The 15,549-nt window shown below is 45.8% G+C and overlaps 1 protein-coding gene across 1 annotated transcript in view; it reads left to right on the top strand.

The window, feature by feature from the left end:
• LOC139553625 (ryanodine receptor 3-like) overlaps positions 1-12,024 on the top strand; it is a 176,288-nt gene extending 164,264 nt beyond the window's left edge. Inside the window, exons 82-103 of the mRNA XM_071366164.1 lie at positions 323-340; positions 966-1,046; positions 1,203-1,291; positions 1,387-1,515; positions 1,630-1,734; positions 2,476-2,557; positions 2,827-4,139; positions 4,565-4,623; positions 4,824-5,001; positions 5,582-5,668; positions 5,749-5,949; positions 6,259-6,389; positions 6,565-6,607; positions 6,745-6,872; positions 6,975-7,035; positions 7,137-7,283; positions 7,417-7,551; positions 9,175-9,331; positions 9,851-9,915; positions 9,994-10,094; positions 10,761-10,812; positions 10,928-12,024. Coding sequence (XP_071222265.1) covers positions 323-340; positions 966-1,046; positions 1,203-1,291; positions 1,387-1,515; positions 1,630-1,734; positions 2,476-2,557; positions 2,827-4,139; positions 4,565-4,623; positions 4,824-5,001; positions 5,582-5,668; positions 5,749-5,949; positions 6,259-6,389; positions 6,565-6,607; positions 6,745-6,872; positions 6,975-7,035; positions 7,137-7,283; positions 7,417-7,551; positions 9,175-9,331; positions 9,851-9,915; positions 9,994-10,094; positions 10,761-10,812; positions 10,928-11,023 — 3,458 coding nt within the window. The 3' untranslated portion in view covers positions 11,024-12,024. The remainder of the gene's footprint in view (positions 1-322; positions 341-965; positions 1,047-1,202; positions 1,292-1,386; positions 1,516-1,629; positions 1,735-2,475; positions 2,558-2,826; positions 4,140-4,564; positions 4,624-4,823; positions 5,002-5,581; positions 5,669-5,748; positions 5,950-6,258; positions 6,390-6,564; positions 6,608-6,744; positions 6,873-6,974; positions 7,036-7,136; positions 7,284-7,416; positions 7,552-9,174; positions 9,332-9,850; positions 9,916-9,993; positions 10,095-10,760; positions 10,813-10,927) is intronic.
• Positions 12,025-15,549: the final 3,525 nt, after the last annotated feature.

Genomic DNA, 15,549 nt, shown 5'->3' with positions numbered 1-15,549 from the left:
TAAATGGGTATGTTCTCATACATACTCCAGCTCATTCCCACCTCATGTAACCAGGCATAAGTGATGGTGACTGCAGTCCTGTAGTGTTTCTCACTCCCCGTCTAACACCAGTCCTGCCAAACTGTGCAGCAGAACCTGTAGACCTACCTACCTGAGACTCTTAACCGCATGTCTACTGTATGTCCAACGCCTAAAATGATGTAGATATATCTCTCTTCATCTTCCTTACTTCTTATTGAAACTCAATGTCTTCTCCTTTGCTTATGTCTGCTTTTTTTGTTTGTTTGTTTCTTCTTATCATTTTTTAACTCATCGGTCGCAGTCAACGTGAGTGAGCGGGGTAAATACACGGTTTAGATTCTACTCATTTCGCCATCCTGATTGCTCTTCGTCCAGTTCCCACCTCTTCCCCCTCCCCTCTGTCTGGAATGTGATAATAACCTACTGCTCTGATCTGAAGGACCACATGCATGCTCAATAAGACATTGGTCTGATTGTTCAAGCCATAGCTTTAGACCCAACTGACTCTTACCTCTCTCTCCTATACAAAGTTACTGTTTGTCTGCTTGTCGTGTGTGGAAACTTTTATTTCTCTTTATATTGATATTACTAACCAATATTAATCGATAAAGTAAATTAGTAATACGAATAAAATGTCCAAAGCTTTGCTTGTATCTGAAGGACCGAACAACAAAGCTCAGTTGTATTCCTATTATCCCTCCCTCTATCCAGTATGTACAGTATATCAAGTCAAAGTGATATGAATGTCTCATAGAGAGCACAAGACTTTCATGACAAAGTCTCCTAGTCTAGGAGCTAGAGGACTATACAGCAGCTTTGTGGGGAAGTGAAAGTTATGCTGGCCATGGTGTAAGCTTGTGTTAGATCAAGCTGAGGGGGTCATCTGGTTTCTAGCCCCCTCCTAACCAAAGGGGACAGTCATCAATCTCATCTCCTGTTTCCAGGTTCCAAGGTACTGCAGAACGATGAGTTCACTAAGGATCTCTTTAGGTTTCTGCAATTGCTCTGTGAGGGACACAACAACGGTATGTCCAACACTTTACACCGAACACCTTACGTCAATAATAAGCCTTAGTTTACCTACTGTAGCCTACTTGTGACAATGTTCAATATATTTCATTACCGTACTCTGCTGAAAGTGATCCTCTTTTATCCATTTGACCCCTTTTCCCTTTCTTCAGACTTCCAAAACTTCCTGCGGACTCAGACTGGGAACACAACCACAGTAAATATCATCATCAGCACTGTGGACTACCTGCTCCGTCTGCAGGTAAAATACTATCCCCCACCCTCACTCCCTATATGCTTTGTGTGTAGCGTCTGTTTATACTGTCCTGTGTTACATGTTGATTTATCCAATATTAGGAATCCATCAGTGATTTCTACTGGTACTACTCTGGGAAAGACATCATGGATGAGGCTGGCCAGCGGAACTTCTCCAAAGCCCTGGCTGTGGCCAAGCAGATTTTCAACTCTCTCACTGAGTACATACAGGTAACACAAGCCTCTTGGGTTGGAAGAAACTAACCTTCACGGACAGGAATGCATTGTATGGTTAATCATGGTTATCGTCCTGACTATAGTGATATCTTCTCTGTGTGTCCCCAGGGCCCGTGTATTGGGAACCAGCAGAGTCTGGCCCACAGCAGGCTATGGGATGCAGTGGTGGGCTTCCTGCATGTGTTTGCCAATATGCAGATGAAGCTCTCACAGGTAATACAGCTAAGGACCATTTTCTAATCAACTCACTCCTTGTCAACCAGTGGCTCAATATTAGATCTATCAATTCAGATATGAAACTGAATAGCATCTGGTTAGTGTGATACAACATCAAACTGTATGTGGATGGAGAGTTCATATCCTGACTTTCTTACCAATCAGCTGTTGCCACAAGAGGTCCCTCTTAGTTCAGGGATGTACTCTGCAGCATACCTGGGTGACAGGCTTTTCTCCCTGCCTTCATTTGAAATGTTATGAAGGCTATGTGATCCATCACTCCCACAGCAAGACACCTTGGATGTGCTTTGTAGCCAATAACCCAGGTTGGATCAGGATGAAACCTCTCGGAGTGTTAGACCACCTCAGCTTATCTCAGGGTTATCCGGAGGGGCAGGGCTGTTTGCAAGTGACCAGATTGACAGGGCTGCCGGGTGTGTTTTGATTAAGCTAATCAAAGTCCCTCCTCAGATTTATTGCATGCTGGGGAGGCCCAAAATGAGTCATCCCCTCCCAGCCATCTGCTCTGGCCCAGCAGAATGACATTAGGCCATGTGCTGATGGATGGCTGGGGCCTAGCGAATCCTACAGTAGCGGGTCCCAGTGCTCGCAGAGGGCCTTGATCTATCCAAATGCCGCTCTGGGATATTAGCAGTGGACTGGCCCTGACAGAGCGGCACTAACCTTGATATGGTGCAGAATGTGTCTCAAAGTTGCTTTTGTTTCCTGTCCCCCCAGGACTCAAGTCAGATTGACTTATTGAAGGAGCTGCTGGACCTCCAGAAGGACATGATTGTGATGATGCTCTCCCTTCTGGAAGGTTCTATTACACCTTTTTATCTCAGTCGTGACTCATCATGGAGCACATTGTGGCTGTCAGATGACACTGATAGAACAGAGTTAGCTACTAACCATTTTATCCTTTATCCCTAAAACTGTAAACACATTTATTTGCTTGAAATGATTTTGCATGGTATCAAATATCTAGGCGATCTACCTTGACAAAAAAATAAGCAGATTGTGTTATGGTTACTGTGTACTTTGTATTGTATGTCCTAAACTTTAGTAACCCTCGCTACCCTCCTACAGGTAATGTTGTCAACGGAACCATTGGCAAACAGATGGTGGACACCCTGGTGGAGTCCTCCAGCAATGTAGAGATGATCCTCAAGTTCTTCGACATGTTCCTCAAACTCAAAGACCTGACCTCCTCGGACAACTTCAAGGAGTACGACCCGGACAGCAAGGGAGTGATCTCCAAGAAGGAGTTCCAGAAGTCCATGGAGAACCAGAAGCAGTACTCCCAGTCGGAGATTGAGTTCCTGCTCTCCTGCGTCGAGGCTGACGAAAACGACATGTTCAACTACGAGGAGTTTGTTGAACGTTTTCATGAACCGGCCAAGGACATTGGTTTTAACGTGGCGGTCCTGCTCACCAACCTATCAGAACACATGCCTCACGACGCCCGTCTAGCCACCTTCCTGGACCTGGCTGAGAGCGTAATCAACTACTTCGAGCCCTACCTGGGCCGCATCGAGATCATGGGCGGGGCCAAGCGCATCGAGAGGGTCTACTTTGAGATCAGTGAGTCCAGTCGTACGCAGTGGGAGAAGCCCCAGGTCAAAGAGTCCAAGAGACAGTTCATCTTTGACGTGGTCAACGAGGGCGGGGAGAGCGAGAAGATGGAGCTTTTTGTCAACTTTTGTGAGGACACCATCTTTGAGATGCAACTGGCCTCCCAGATCTCTGAGCCTGACTCAGTGGAGCGTCTCGAGGAGGATGAGGAGGACAGCCAGAGTGTGGAGGAGGAAGAGGAGGAGGAAGAGGAGGAGAGCATGATGGAGTCTCACTCAGCCTTCACAAACTCCTGTGTCTCCATGAGGAAGAACCTGTCCAGCTTCCGCCAGCTGCTCACCTTCAAGAGCATGCGGCGGCAGTACAGGAATTTCAGGAAGATGAGTGTGAGGGAGATGGTTCGAGGGTTATTCTCCTTCTTCTGGAAGATAATCACAGGCCTCTTCCGCTTCCTCTACAACCTGGTGTGGGGCTTCTTCCACATCCTGTGGTCCTCCATGTTTGGTGGGGGCCTGGTGGAGGGGGCCAAGAACATGAAGGTTACAGACATCCTGGGGAACATGCCTGACCCCACACAGTTTGGTATCCATGGCGACGTGCTGGAGGCAGAGAAGATGGAGGCGAGCGAGGCATCGTCGGTTGCAGAGATGGTCCAGATGGCCCAAGGGGACAAGGCAGAGGCCGACCTGATGGCTGAGCTGCTCAACATTCAAACCAAGAGCCAGGGGGGAAAGCACGCAGCCGAGCCAGGTCTGGGGGACATGGGTGAAGTGGTGGGAGTCGACGCCCCCTCTTTAGCCAGTGCCGTCAAACAGAAGAAGGCCAAGGTCTGTACCTGGATCTCCTCAGAAATCACACGTTCAGTCTTAGAAAAAGAGTAATGGTTATCTGTGTAAGGTCAGGCCTCTGTAATGTATATGTCACATAATGATTAGGTGCAAAAATGAGCTGTACCCTCTTAGAAAAAAAGTGCTATTTAGAACCTTAAAGGGTTCTTTGGGCTGTCCCCATAGGATAACCTTTTGAAGAACCCTTTTTGGTTGCAGGTAAAAACCCTTTTGGTTGCAGGTGGAACCTTTTTGGGTTCCATATAGAACCTTTTCTACATGGAACCCAAAATGATTCTACCTGGAACCAAAAAGGGTTCTACCTGGAACCAAAAAGGGTTTTCCTATGGGGACAGCAGAAGAACGTTTTTGGAACCCTTTTTTGTAAGAGTGTAGTTTAACCACATTCCATGTGTTTCTTGAAGGAGGCTGCTACTATGGAGCCTGCCAATGGAGATCACAAAGCCGAGCCAGAGAAGGCAGAGTAAGTGACCTCATAAAGTCCTTGATGTGATGTGATTGCACCTGATTTGATTCCCAGTGTGGACACAATATTCCCTACCAGGCTCAGCCCTATCATCATTTGTTTTGCTCCTGGTGGAAACTGAACTGATTTGTTGAGGGTGCGTGTCTGTCTGTCTGTCTGTCTGTGTAAACCCACGGGGGGTGTGTTTGTAACTGCAGCCCAGATGAGGAGGAGAAGAAAGACAAGGACAAAGCCAAAGAGGAGACTCCACCTGAGTCCCCACCAGAAGAGGAGAAGAAGGCCCCCAAGAAGAGACCGGGACTAAAGAAAGAGCCCCCAGAGGCCTTCATGGCCAGATTCTTCTCTGGCCTGGAGATCTACCAGACCAAGATGTTGGTGAGCACACTCACCCATTCTGTTGAGCCCTGTAATCACAACAATACATTCATGGTTGTCCTGTTGCACAAATGTATGAATACTATACACTGAGTTTACAAAACATTAGGAACACCAGCTCTCCATGACATAGACTGACATTATAATCCCTTAATAATATAATCTGTTAAATCCACTTCAATCAGTGTAGATGAAGGGCAGGAGACAGGTTAAATCATTATTTGTAAGCCTTGATACAATTGAGACATGGATAATGTATTTGTGCCATTCGGAGGGTGAATGCGTGAAACAAAATATTGAAGTGCCTTTGAACGAGGTATGGTAGTAGGTGCCAGGCACACCAGTTTGAGTCAAGAACTGCAACGCTGTTTGGTTTTTCACACTCAATAGTTTCCTGTGTGTTTCAAGAATGGTCCACCATCCAAAGGACATCCAACCAACTTGACACAACTGTGGGAAGCATTGGAGTCAACATGGGCCAGCATCCCTGTGCAACGCTTTCAACACCTTGTAGAGTCCATTCCCCGACAAATTGAGTCTGTTCTGAGGGCAACTCAGTGTATACATGTGTGTTTTGCAGAACTATCTGGCCAGAAACTTCTACAACCTGCGTTTCTTAGCGTTGTTCGTTGCTTTCGCCATCAACTTTATTCTGCTCTTCTACAAAGTAAGTCAATATCTAATCAAATAGAGCACAGTGTTGCTATTGAACTGCCATGGATATAAACTGGGTGTTTGTTGTGTCAGGTGACTGGCGATGAAGGGGATGACGATGATCCAGACCCCTGGAACGGTGGTGGAGGTACTGATGAAGAGGATGATGAAGGTGGGATGGAGTATTTTGTCCTGCAGGAGAGCACCGGCTACATGGCACCTACACTACGCTTCCTGGCCATACTACACACAGTCATCTCTTTCCTGTGTGTGGTGGGATACTACTACCTGAAGGTACATTTTGTGAACACACACACATACAGATAACTAACTCATCGACACCGACATCTTTATAGTATCCCTAGAGAATGTATTTTCCATCATTATAATGGACTAGTAATTAAAACTTACATATCACACTTTTCCAAGTGGTCAAAGTCCTTTATATTGTGATATGGGAACTAATTTACCACCAATACATATTCCCCCTTTTTCTGAAGATGTTTTTGGTGACGTAATCATCAGAGTGTAATGGTATTATATCCAGACAGTGCCCTGTGGAGCTGTGATCTGATGTTCCATCGCTCTGTCTGTGTCCCCAAGGTGCCTCTGACGGTGTTCAAGAGAGAGAAGGAGATCGCCAGGAAGCTGGAGTTTGACGGCCTCTACATCACAGAGCAGCCGTCAGACGATGACATCAAAGGACAGTGGGACCGCCTCGTCATCAACACCCCGTGAGTCAAACAGAACACGACTACTATCATTACCGCAAACTAAAATCATCACTTTGGTATTTGATTGTAGTATTCAGATTGTGGACTGATTGTCTACACCAGGGATTTTGTTTGTAACTTCCTCTCATGTAAATCCTTCATGTGATAATTCTATGTTCTATCATCTTTTGTATAGTTCCTTCCCTAATAACTACTGGGACAAGTTTGTGAAACGCAAGGTAAGTAGACAGTATTTAATTCATTCTTGTTTGGCTTGTAATTTATATTCACCAGATCAATACGACTTGATCATGCACATACTATTACTACTATTTACTCTCAGTTTCTCCTTGTTATCCTGGCCTGCTGCTGTTAGGTGATCAATAAGTATGGAGATCTGTACGGAGCTGAGAGGATAGCAGAGCTGCTGGGGCTGGATAAGAGTGCTCTGGACTTCAACCCCACAGAGGAGACAGTGGTGAAGGAGGCATCGCTGGTGTCCTGGTGAGACCCTGGGAGAGTGGCCTATAATAGAGTTATCGGGTTAGCATACACAGAGTGAAGTCAAAAACAGTACCATTCACATCATGTCACCTCTTTTGACAGGTTGAGCTCTGTCGACACCAAGTATCAATGCTGGAAAATGGGTGTGGTGTTTACAGACAATGTGAGTGTCCTACATTTACAATGAACATCATTTGGTATATGATAACACCACATTATTGACTTGACCTGACTGATCTGTTTCTATGTTGTGTGTCCCTGCAGTCGTTCCTGTACCTGGTGTGGTACACCACCATGTCCATCCTGGGTCACTACAACAACTTCTTCTTCGCTGCCCATCTGCTGGACATCGCCATGGGCTTCAAGACCCTCCGGACCATCCTGTCCTCAGTCACCCACAATGGCAAACAGGTGGGTGGATGCCGTTTGACCACCAGGCAGCAGGGGTCAGTGTTGAGTTAGAGCTCTAGTTCTACCCTGGTATTAACCATAGAGATAAAGTACATCATAGTGGTAGTAACCTGAAGTATTCTCTATGTGTCAGCTGGTTCTGACTGTAGGTCTACTGGCGGTGGTGGTGTATCTGTACACTGTGGTGGCCTTCAACTTCTTCCGCAAGTTTTACAACAAGAGTGAGGATGAGAACCAGCCGGATATGAAGTGTGACGACATGATGACTGTGAGTCCCTGGATTTTTTAGACTAAAATCATAATGTAGAGGCCACACTATAAAAAACAAATAAAATAATTTATAAAACATCAGCCCAGTTCTCAACAATATTTTAAATAAGGCCTAACCATCCTGTTTGGGGCCTTTTGAGTGTGTCTATTCTATTTCCAACTATCCTGTGGCTGAAACCTCTCGCTCTCTCTCTCACCTTCTCTCTGTCCCTCTCTCACCTTCTCTGTCCCTCTCTCACCTTCTCTCTGTCCCTCTCTCACCTTCTCTCTCTCTCTCTCTCACCTTCTCTCTGTCCCTCTCTTACCGTCTCTGTCTCTCTCAACTTCTCTCTGTCCCTCTCTCACCTTCTGTCTCTCTCACCTTCTCTGTCTCTCTCACCTTCTCTCTGTCTCTCTCACCTTCTCTCTGTCCCTCTCAACTTCTCTCTGTCCCTCTCTCACCTTCTCTGTCTCTCTCACCTTCTCTCTGTCCCTCTCTCACCTTCTCTGTCTCTCTCACCTTCTCTCTGTCCCTCTCTCACCTTCTCTGCCTCTCTCTTACCTTCTCTCTGTCTCTGTCTCACCTTCTCTCTGTCTCTCTCTCACCTTCTCTCTGTCTCTCTCTCACCTTCTCTCTGTCCCTCTCTCACCTTCTCTGTCTCTCTGTTTCTCTCTCACCTTCTCTCTATCCCTCTCTTACCTTGTCTCTGTCTCACCTTCTCTCTGTCTCTCTCTTACCTTACTCTGTCCCTCTCTCACCTTCTCTGTCTCTCTGTTTCTCTCTCACCTTCTCTCTGTCCCTCTCACCTTCTCTCTGTCTCTCTCACCTTCTCTCTGTCTCTCTCTGTCCCTCTCTCATCTTCTCTGTCTCTCTCACCTTCTCTCTGTCCCTCTCACCTTCTCTCTGTCTTTCTCACCTTCTCTCTGTCCCTCTCTCACCTTCTCTGTCCCTCTCTCACCTTCTCTCTGTCCCTCTCTCACCTTCTCTCTGTCCCTCTCTTACCGTCTCTGTCTCTCTCACCTTCTCTCTGTCTCTCTCACCTTCTCTCTGTCCCTCTCTCACCTTCTCTGTCTCTCTCACCTTCTCTCTGTCCCTCTCTCACCTTCTCTCTGTCTCTCCCACCTTCTCTCTGTCCCTCTCTCACCTTCCCTCTGTCCCTCTCTCACCTTCTCTGTCTCTCTCACCTTCTCTCTGTCCCTCTCTCACCTTCTCTGCCTCTCTCTCACCTTCTCTCTGTCTCTGTCTCACCTTCTCTCTGTCTCTCTCTGTCCCTCTATCACCTTCTCTGTCTCTCTCACCTTCTCTGTCTCTCTCACCTTCTCTCTGTCCCTCTCTCACCTTCTCTCTGTCCCTCTCTCACCTTCTCTCTGTCTCTCTGTCCCTCTCTCACCTTCTCTCTGTCCCTCTCTCACCTTCTCTCTGTCTCTCTCACCTTCTCTCACCTTCTCTCTGTCCCTCTCTCACCTTCTCTCTGTCCCTCTCTCACCTTCTCTCTGTCCCTCTCTCACCTTCTCTCTGTCCCTCTCACCTTCTCTCTGTCTCTCTCTCACCTTCTCTCTGTCTCTCTCTTACGTTCTCTCTGTCCCTCTCTCATCTTCTCTGTCTCTCTCACCTTCTTTCTGTCTCTCTCTCCTCCATCAGTGCTACCTGTTCCACATGTATGTTGGTGTGAGGGCAGGGGGTGGCATCGGAGACGAGATAGAAGACCCTGCGGGCGACCCCTACGAGCTCTACCGCATCCTCTTCGACATCACCTTCTTCTTCTTCGTCATTGTCATCCTGCTGGCTATCATCCAGGGTACATACTGTACTGGTCTGGCTCACAGAGGGCAGTTTCGGAGACAACAATGGGGACCAGGGTGAGACCAAGCAGGGTCAAAGACACCCTGGTCCCTGTGGGCAGAAAGGGGCTGTGTAAAGGGTCGTGCAGCTATGTCCGCCTGTCTGTCTCCACCGGGCCCTGATAGCAGACAGACTGACAAACTCCCTCCTACACAGTAATGTTTCTCTCACAGTCAGACAGAATCAAACTGTCCAATGGTTCTTCCACCTCAGACTGAGACAATCAGTCAGCCTCATGTCTCTCCCACAGACACACTGAAACTGTCAACTCGCATCACAGTCATTCATCAGAACACACAGACAGATACAGATGTAGCCTGTACCTTAATACAGAGTAATGCTGCTTCCTGTAGTCAGAAGCTGTTCAACCATTAAGTATTTTACACTGCAATGCAAAAGCCTGGGGGAAGGAGAATTGTATTAAATTGCCATGTCCATGAAGAGACATGTTCACTGTTGGTTGTTCTGGCTGCAGGTCTGATCATTGATGCTTTTGGAGAGCTGAGAGACCAACAGGAGCAAGTGAAAGAGGATATGGAGGTGAGAGACTTTGATTTGCATCTGTAGTACAGGTCAGCAGAGGACAATTTTGGAATATATTATCTTTTTTCTCCTCAGACCAAATGTTTCATCTGTGGCATCGGCAATGACTACTTTGATACGACGCCTCACGGCTTTGAAACACACACCTTACAAGAGCACAACTTGGCCAACTACCTGTGAGTATCCCTCTGTATCTAGACTGGATGTAACCCAGCACTTTAAAGCTAGACTTTTTCGTCTAAAGTATCAATTAGCCCACATGTCTTTTGTCTTCCTGTATCTTTATACCCACTTGTTTCCTATTAAGTCACCTGATTGATGGCTTTTACACAACAGTAGATGGTATCTGGTATCTGTGCCAAAGTTAAAAATACCTGCAGTGCCTCATAGTGCCAGCACCCTTTCCTCCTCTAGGAGCTCAATGCTCATCTATTGTTTATCTGTGTGAGTTAGCTGGACAATAGGAAGCCATGTGGCCTTAATCTGCCCGCTCAGTCAGCTGGAGGATGCTGTGACGCTATCCTCATTAGCTTATGCTGTTTAAGTTGGTCGGAAAATAGTTGTGTGATATTCTCTTATGCATGGTACATTTTGATTTGGTTAACAGTCGTGGACAGACTCAGTAATCTGATTGCTGCTCTCTGCTTGAGGATAGAACACGTGGATGATTGATAAGATCATCAAGAACTATAACATTATGCTTGAATGAATCTTTTATTCCCTCCTGCTATATCTATTTGTAGTTCTGAAAAGGTCAGTTGCTCTTTGAATGTTGAATGATACTAGTGAACCATGACCGTGGATAAGTGGTCATTTTCATGTTTCGCCATTTTGCTTGACAGGTTTTTCCTGATGTACCTCATCAACAAAGATGAGACAGAACACACTGGCCAGGTATGGACCTTGTCGCCCTTTTGTCCCCTTAGTTCTGAGAAAATGTTGCTTGTCATTTCAGGAACCAAAGGTTACTATATATTGACCCGTCTGTTTGTCTGTCTGCTTCCTCTAGGAGTCATACGTGTGGAAGATGTACCAGGAGAGGCAATGGGACTTTTTCCCCGCTGGAGACTGTTTCAGAAAGCAGTATGAGGATCAGCTTGGATAGTGCTGACAGACAGGACTGCAGTCCTACAGAGAGCTGCTCCAGATCTACTCCCACTTCCTCTTAACAGCTGAGGACGGTTGGTAACCATTCACCGCCTATTGCCTCCTCGAAATGTGTGAGACTGACTAGAGGAGAGGGGAGATGCTATCTTTCATATGACGGAATAACCATTTTCACATCAACATCAAATGTACCTCTACATGCTACCTTTGGTACAGTGCCAACCTCCAAGAGAGTGATTTTACCACAACCTGCCCAGACATTTGATTTCAGTTTGGTACTATTTTTTCATTGTTTTTTGACAACGTGTTGCCTTTTCCTCCACATAAACCCAAACCATTGCACAAATGTTTGTCTTTTTGAGAAACACTGGGTTGTGTGGGGTTATGGAACAACGTGTGAGTCTGGGTCCGTTGCAATATGCACAAGAAGACTACTTCAATATTTCAAGAATGATGAAAATGACACTTATGCCAAAAGATAGGGGGAACAGATTTATACAGAGAGTCAATGTGATTTAAGAACGTTTTTAAAATGTTGTTACAGTATCGTGCTTGCAGAGATGAAGTATTGAATATAGAGGACTTGACAAGGTGAAGGGTTTATTATATGATGAAATGCCTAAATCAAGTACTGATGAAGTGCCTTATCTACATTACGACACAGCTATGCAAAACCATGTGTTTTTCTTTCTGAGATGGAAGTGCAGTAGTTTTCCTGGATAGCTGTTCAGAGTCATTTGTTTGTGGCTTATGTTTTTCATTTGAAAAAGTATGAACCGTATTGAGTTTTTTGCCAACTGCAGCGTCCTAACTGCAAACGTACATGGTACAAAGAGTATAAATGACACACGTCTAAGTATATCACATGTCAGAATTTAGTAAACACCTTGAAACAAAAACAACAAAAATAAATTGCTATTGTATGGCCATTTGTATGTAGTAACTTTGCTGAACTGTGCATTTTTTCTGAAGGAGAAATAAAGAAATGAATGCAATAAATTAAGTCTCTTCACACAGTGTTTCTTTAAGGATTTTATAAAACTTTTTTTTGCTATTGTTAAGGACAAGGTATGTAGCCTACAGTACAAACTACACTTTTAGAAAATAAAGTGCTATCTAGAACCTAAAAGGGTTATTTGGCTGTCCCCATTAGGGAACCATTTGAAGAAACCTTTTGGGTTCCATGTAGAACTATTTCCAAAAAGGGTTCTCCTATGGGGACATCCGAAGAACCCCTTTGGAACCTTTTTTTCTAAGAGTGTACAGCAAGCTTGCATGTCATATCTCACTGTCCAGTTGGTCCTCTACTGACCCCTACATCATGTCCCAACGTCACTCTGAGTTCATATCAGGGGATTTAGAGTTTTTTTAAAGCATTGCATCATTTCCTACCAAAACATTATCTACATGTGAAGCTGAGCCTCTGGCTCTCCTTTACCCATCAACATGGCCTACAGTTTAGACCTGACTGTTACAGCTTAGATCTGACTGTTAGGTGTTAGCTAGGGTCGCCTTGAAGGTTTACCACATTCAGTCTCCACATTAGGTATTTTAAGCTTTGTTATTATCAGTAAGGTAGTATAATCAGTCCTAGCTTTAGGTTTTAGCTAGTAGCTACAGACTAGTGTTGGTCAGTACCTGTCCAGTCGTAGCAGGGTGCAGGTGGCATGCAGGACATAAGCAGGCTGGCTCCCTGCCTTGGCCGATGGGAGTTTTATCTATATTACCCACGTTGCCACCTGTATTATGTCCCTCCCACCTCAGTACCACACTGGGCTGCAGCCTGGCATCCCTCAAGCTCACACAGCCATCCCTAACCAGCCTTACCACCTCTGACATGTTGATGTCTGATCATGTTTTTAAATAATTTTAGATGAATGGACTGAAGCTTACTAAAGAGTGAATTACCATTTCAAAATCCCTGAAATTATAACAATCTTCAATAATTAGACATAATAAGAGCAGCAGGAAACCACTCTGGCTAATTTAAAATAATGTTGAAGCTATTAAAGTACTGGAGACAAATTATACACATTAAATGTTCATTTTCCATTTCTCTCCTTTTGTGTTTAATTGTCTCAGTCTGAGGTCCCAACAGTGGTTGATGTTGTGAAGTGATGGTTGTGAAAACAGGGCTGTGGTAGTGCGGCTCATCTCCCTCTCTGTGGTGGAAGCATTAGTTCTGTAATGACACACTGCTACTAATCTGAAAACTCAATTAAACTGAGTCAACCTGAGAGAGCCATTTACTTAACTGATCGAATGCGGAGACCTTGGAGACATACAGTATGACAGGCTATGGCTATGCTGTCCACAGCAGAATGGATGTATCCCAGATATCCCTTCTCTCGCATGAAACATGGGCTGTTTCCCAGATAGCGCACGCCCACCTCCACCACCACGACATGACACAGAGAACATGAAACATGGGCTGTTTCCCAGATAACGCACGCCCACCTCCACCACCACGACATGACACAGAGAACATGAAACATGGGCTGTTTCCCAGATAACGCACGCCCACCTCCACCACCACGACATGACACAGAGAACATGAAACATGGGCTGTTTCCCAGATAACGCACGCCCACCTCCACCACCACGACATGACACAGAGAACATGAAACATGGGCTGTTTCCCAGATAACGCACGCCCACCTCCACCACCACGACATGACACAGAGAACATGAAACATGGGCTGTTTCCCAGATAACGCACGCCCACCTCCACCACCACGACATGACACAGAGAACATGAAACATGGGCTGTTTCCCAGATAACGCACGCCCACCTCCACCACCACGACATGACACAGAGAACATGAAACATGGGCTGTTTCCCAGATAACGCACGCCCACCTCCACCACCACGACATGACACAGAGAACATGAAACATGGGCTGTTTCCCAGATAACGCACGCCCACCTCCACCACCACGACATGACACAGAGAACATGAAACATGGGCTGTTTCCCAGATAACGCACGCCCACCTCCACCACCACGACATGACACAGAGAACATGAAACATGGGCTGTTTCCCAGATAACGCACGCCCACCTCCACCACCACGACATGACACAGAGAACATGAAACATGGGCTGTTTCCCAGATAACGCACGCCCACCTCCACCACCACGACATGACACAGAGAACATGAAACATGGGCTGTTTCCCAGATAGCGCACGCCCACCTCCACCACCACGACATGACACAGAGAACATGAAGATTAAAAGCACCTGCTACACGGCCCATTTCAGAGTACCTCCACTTGCAACTAAGAATAGCCTATGGATGCTACGGCTGGCATGGCTGGGAATCGATCCTGCAGCACTCCGTAACCTCGTTGATGGCCTGATCAATGAGCCAGCAGCAGAACACAACCCACAGGAGCTGAGCCCACAACTTTTTTACCCCATTCTCTGTGACCTCACGCACCCTTGACCAGGAAGAAATGACCATGTCGTAATCTCCCCGATTATGGGAACAGAGAGAGGAGGGTGACTGGCTGGTGAGGAGCTGGGATATTAACAAGGCCATTATAATGTTTCTTGTCACATCTCAGATCACCCAGGGTCTGACCTTCTGCTCCGTCTGGTCATTCAGCAAGACACACGGCAGGAAGCCAGATGACCACGCTCAGGGGACATGTTCCACTTCATTTAACCATACTCCTATTCAAGACCTGGAACCACTCCACTCAAATATTTCCAAGTCACTTTAGGAGTATTATTGTCAAAGTGATAACTGAACAGTTTTAAGGAGTCTAACTATAGAAATGTGTAAAAATCATAATACCTGAATTGTCACGCCCTGACCTTAGAGAGACTTTTTATTTCTCTATTTGGTTTGGTCAGGGTGTGATTTGGGGTGGGCATTCTATGTTTTTGTTTTCTATGATTTTGTATTTCTATGTTTTGGCCAGGTATGGTTCTCAATCAGGGACAATTGTCTCTGATTGGGAACCATACTTAGGTAGCCCTTTGCCCTCCTTTCAGTGTGGGAAGTTAACTTTGTTTGTGGCACATAGCCCTTAAGCTTCACGGTTGTTTTGTATTGTTTATTGTTTTTGTCGGCGTCATCCTAATAAAAAAGGACGGCCGTGACATGAATGTTGTTTATTTTTCCTAAAGCAGAAATAGATATGCGTTCAGTGGTGACAATTGTACCTTTTTTTTTTTTTATCTTTAGATGTATTAAATAGATTCAGTGGAAAACAGAAAAAGTTGGGCAGCACACAACTAATAACCACATTTTGACACCTATTTGTCTTACAACAAGGATCCCCAATAATATCCAATTTTTATGTGTGTAAAGCTGCTGCATGCTGTTCCAACTAGTATCTGGCCTGTCATCTAGTTCTCCTTCTGGTGGTCTCTGCTGTGCCGAGACAGAGACACAGACAGAGGAGAGCAGAAGAATGAGACACACTCTGCTCTGTCACCTGCAGCGGTTTGGTACCTGCAGAGCAACCTCGCCCAGCCTAGCGCCGCTGAGTACTGTCCCCACGCTACATCCTGCTG

The sequence above is a fragment of the Salvelinus alpinus genome, chromosome 25 (genome assembly GCF_045679555.1).
Source record: "Salvelinus alpinus chromosome 25, SLU_Salpinus.1, whole genome shotgun sequence".
In the NCBI taxonomy this organism is placed as follows: Eukaryota; Metazoa; Chordata; class Actinopteri; order Salmoniformes; family Salmonidae; genus Salvelinus; species Salvelinus alpinus.
Note: the sequence above shows the minus strand (reverse complement) of the source record. Positions and strands in the feature narration are given on the sequence as shown.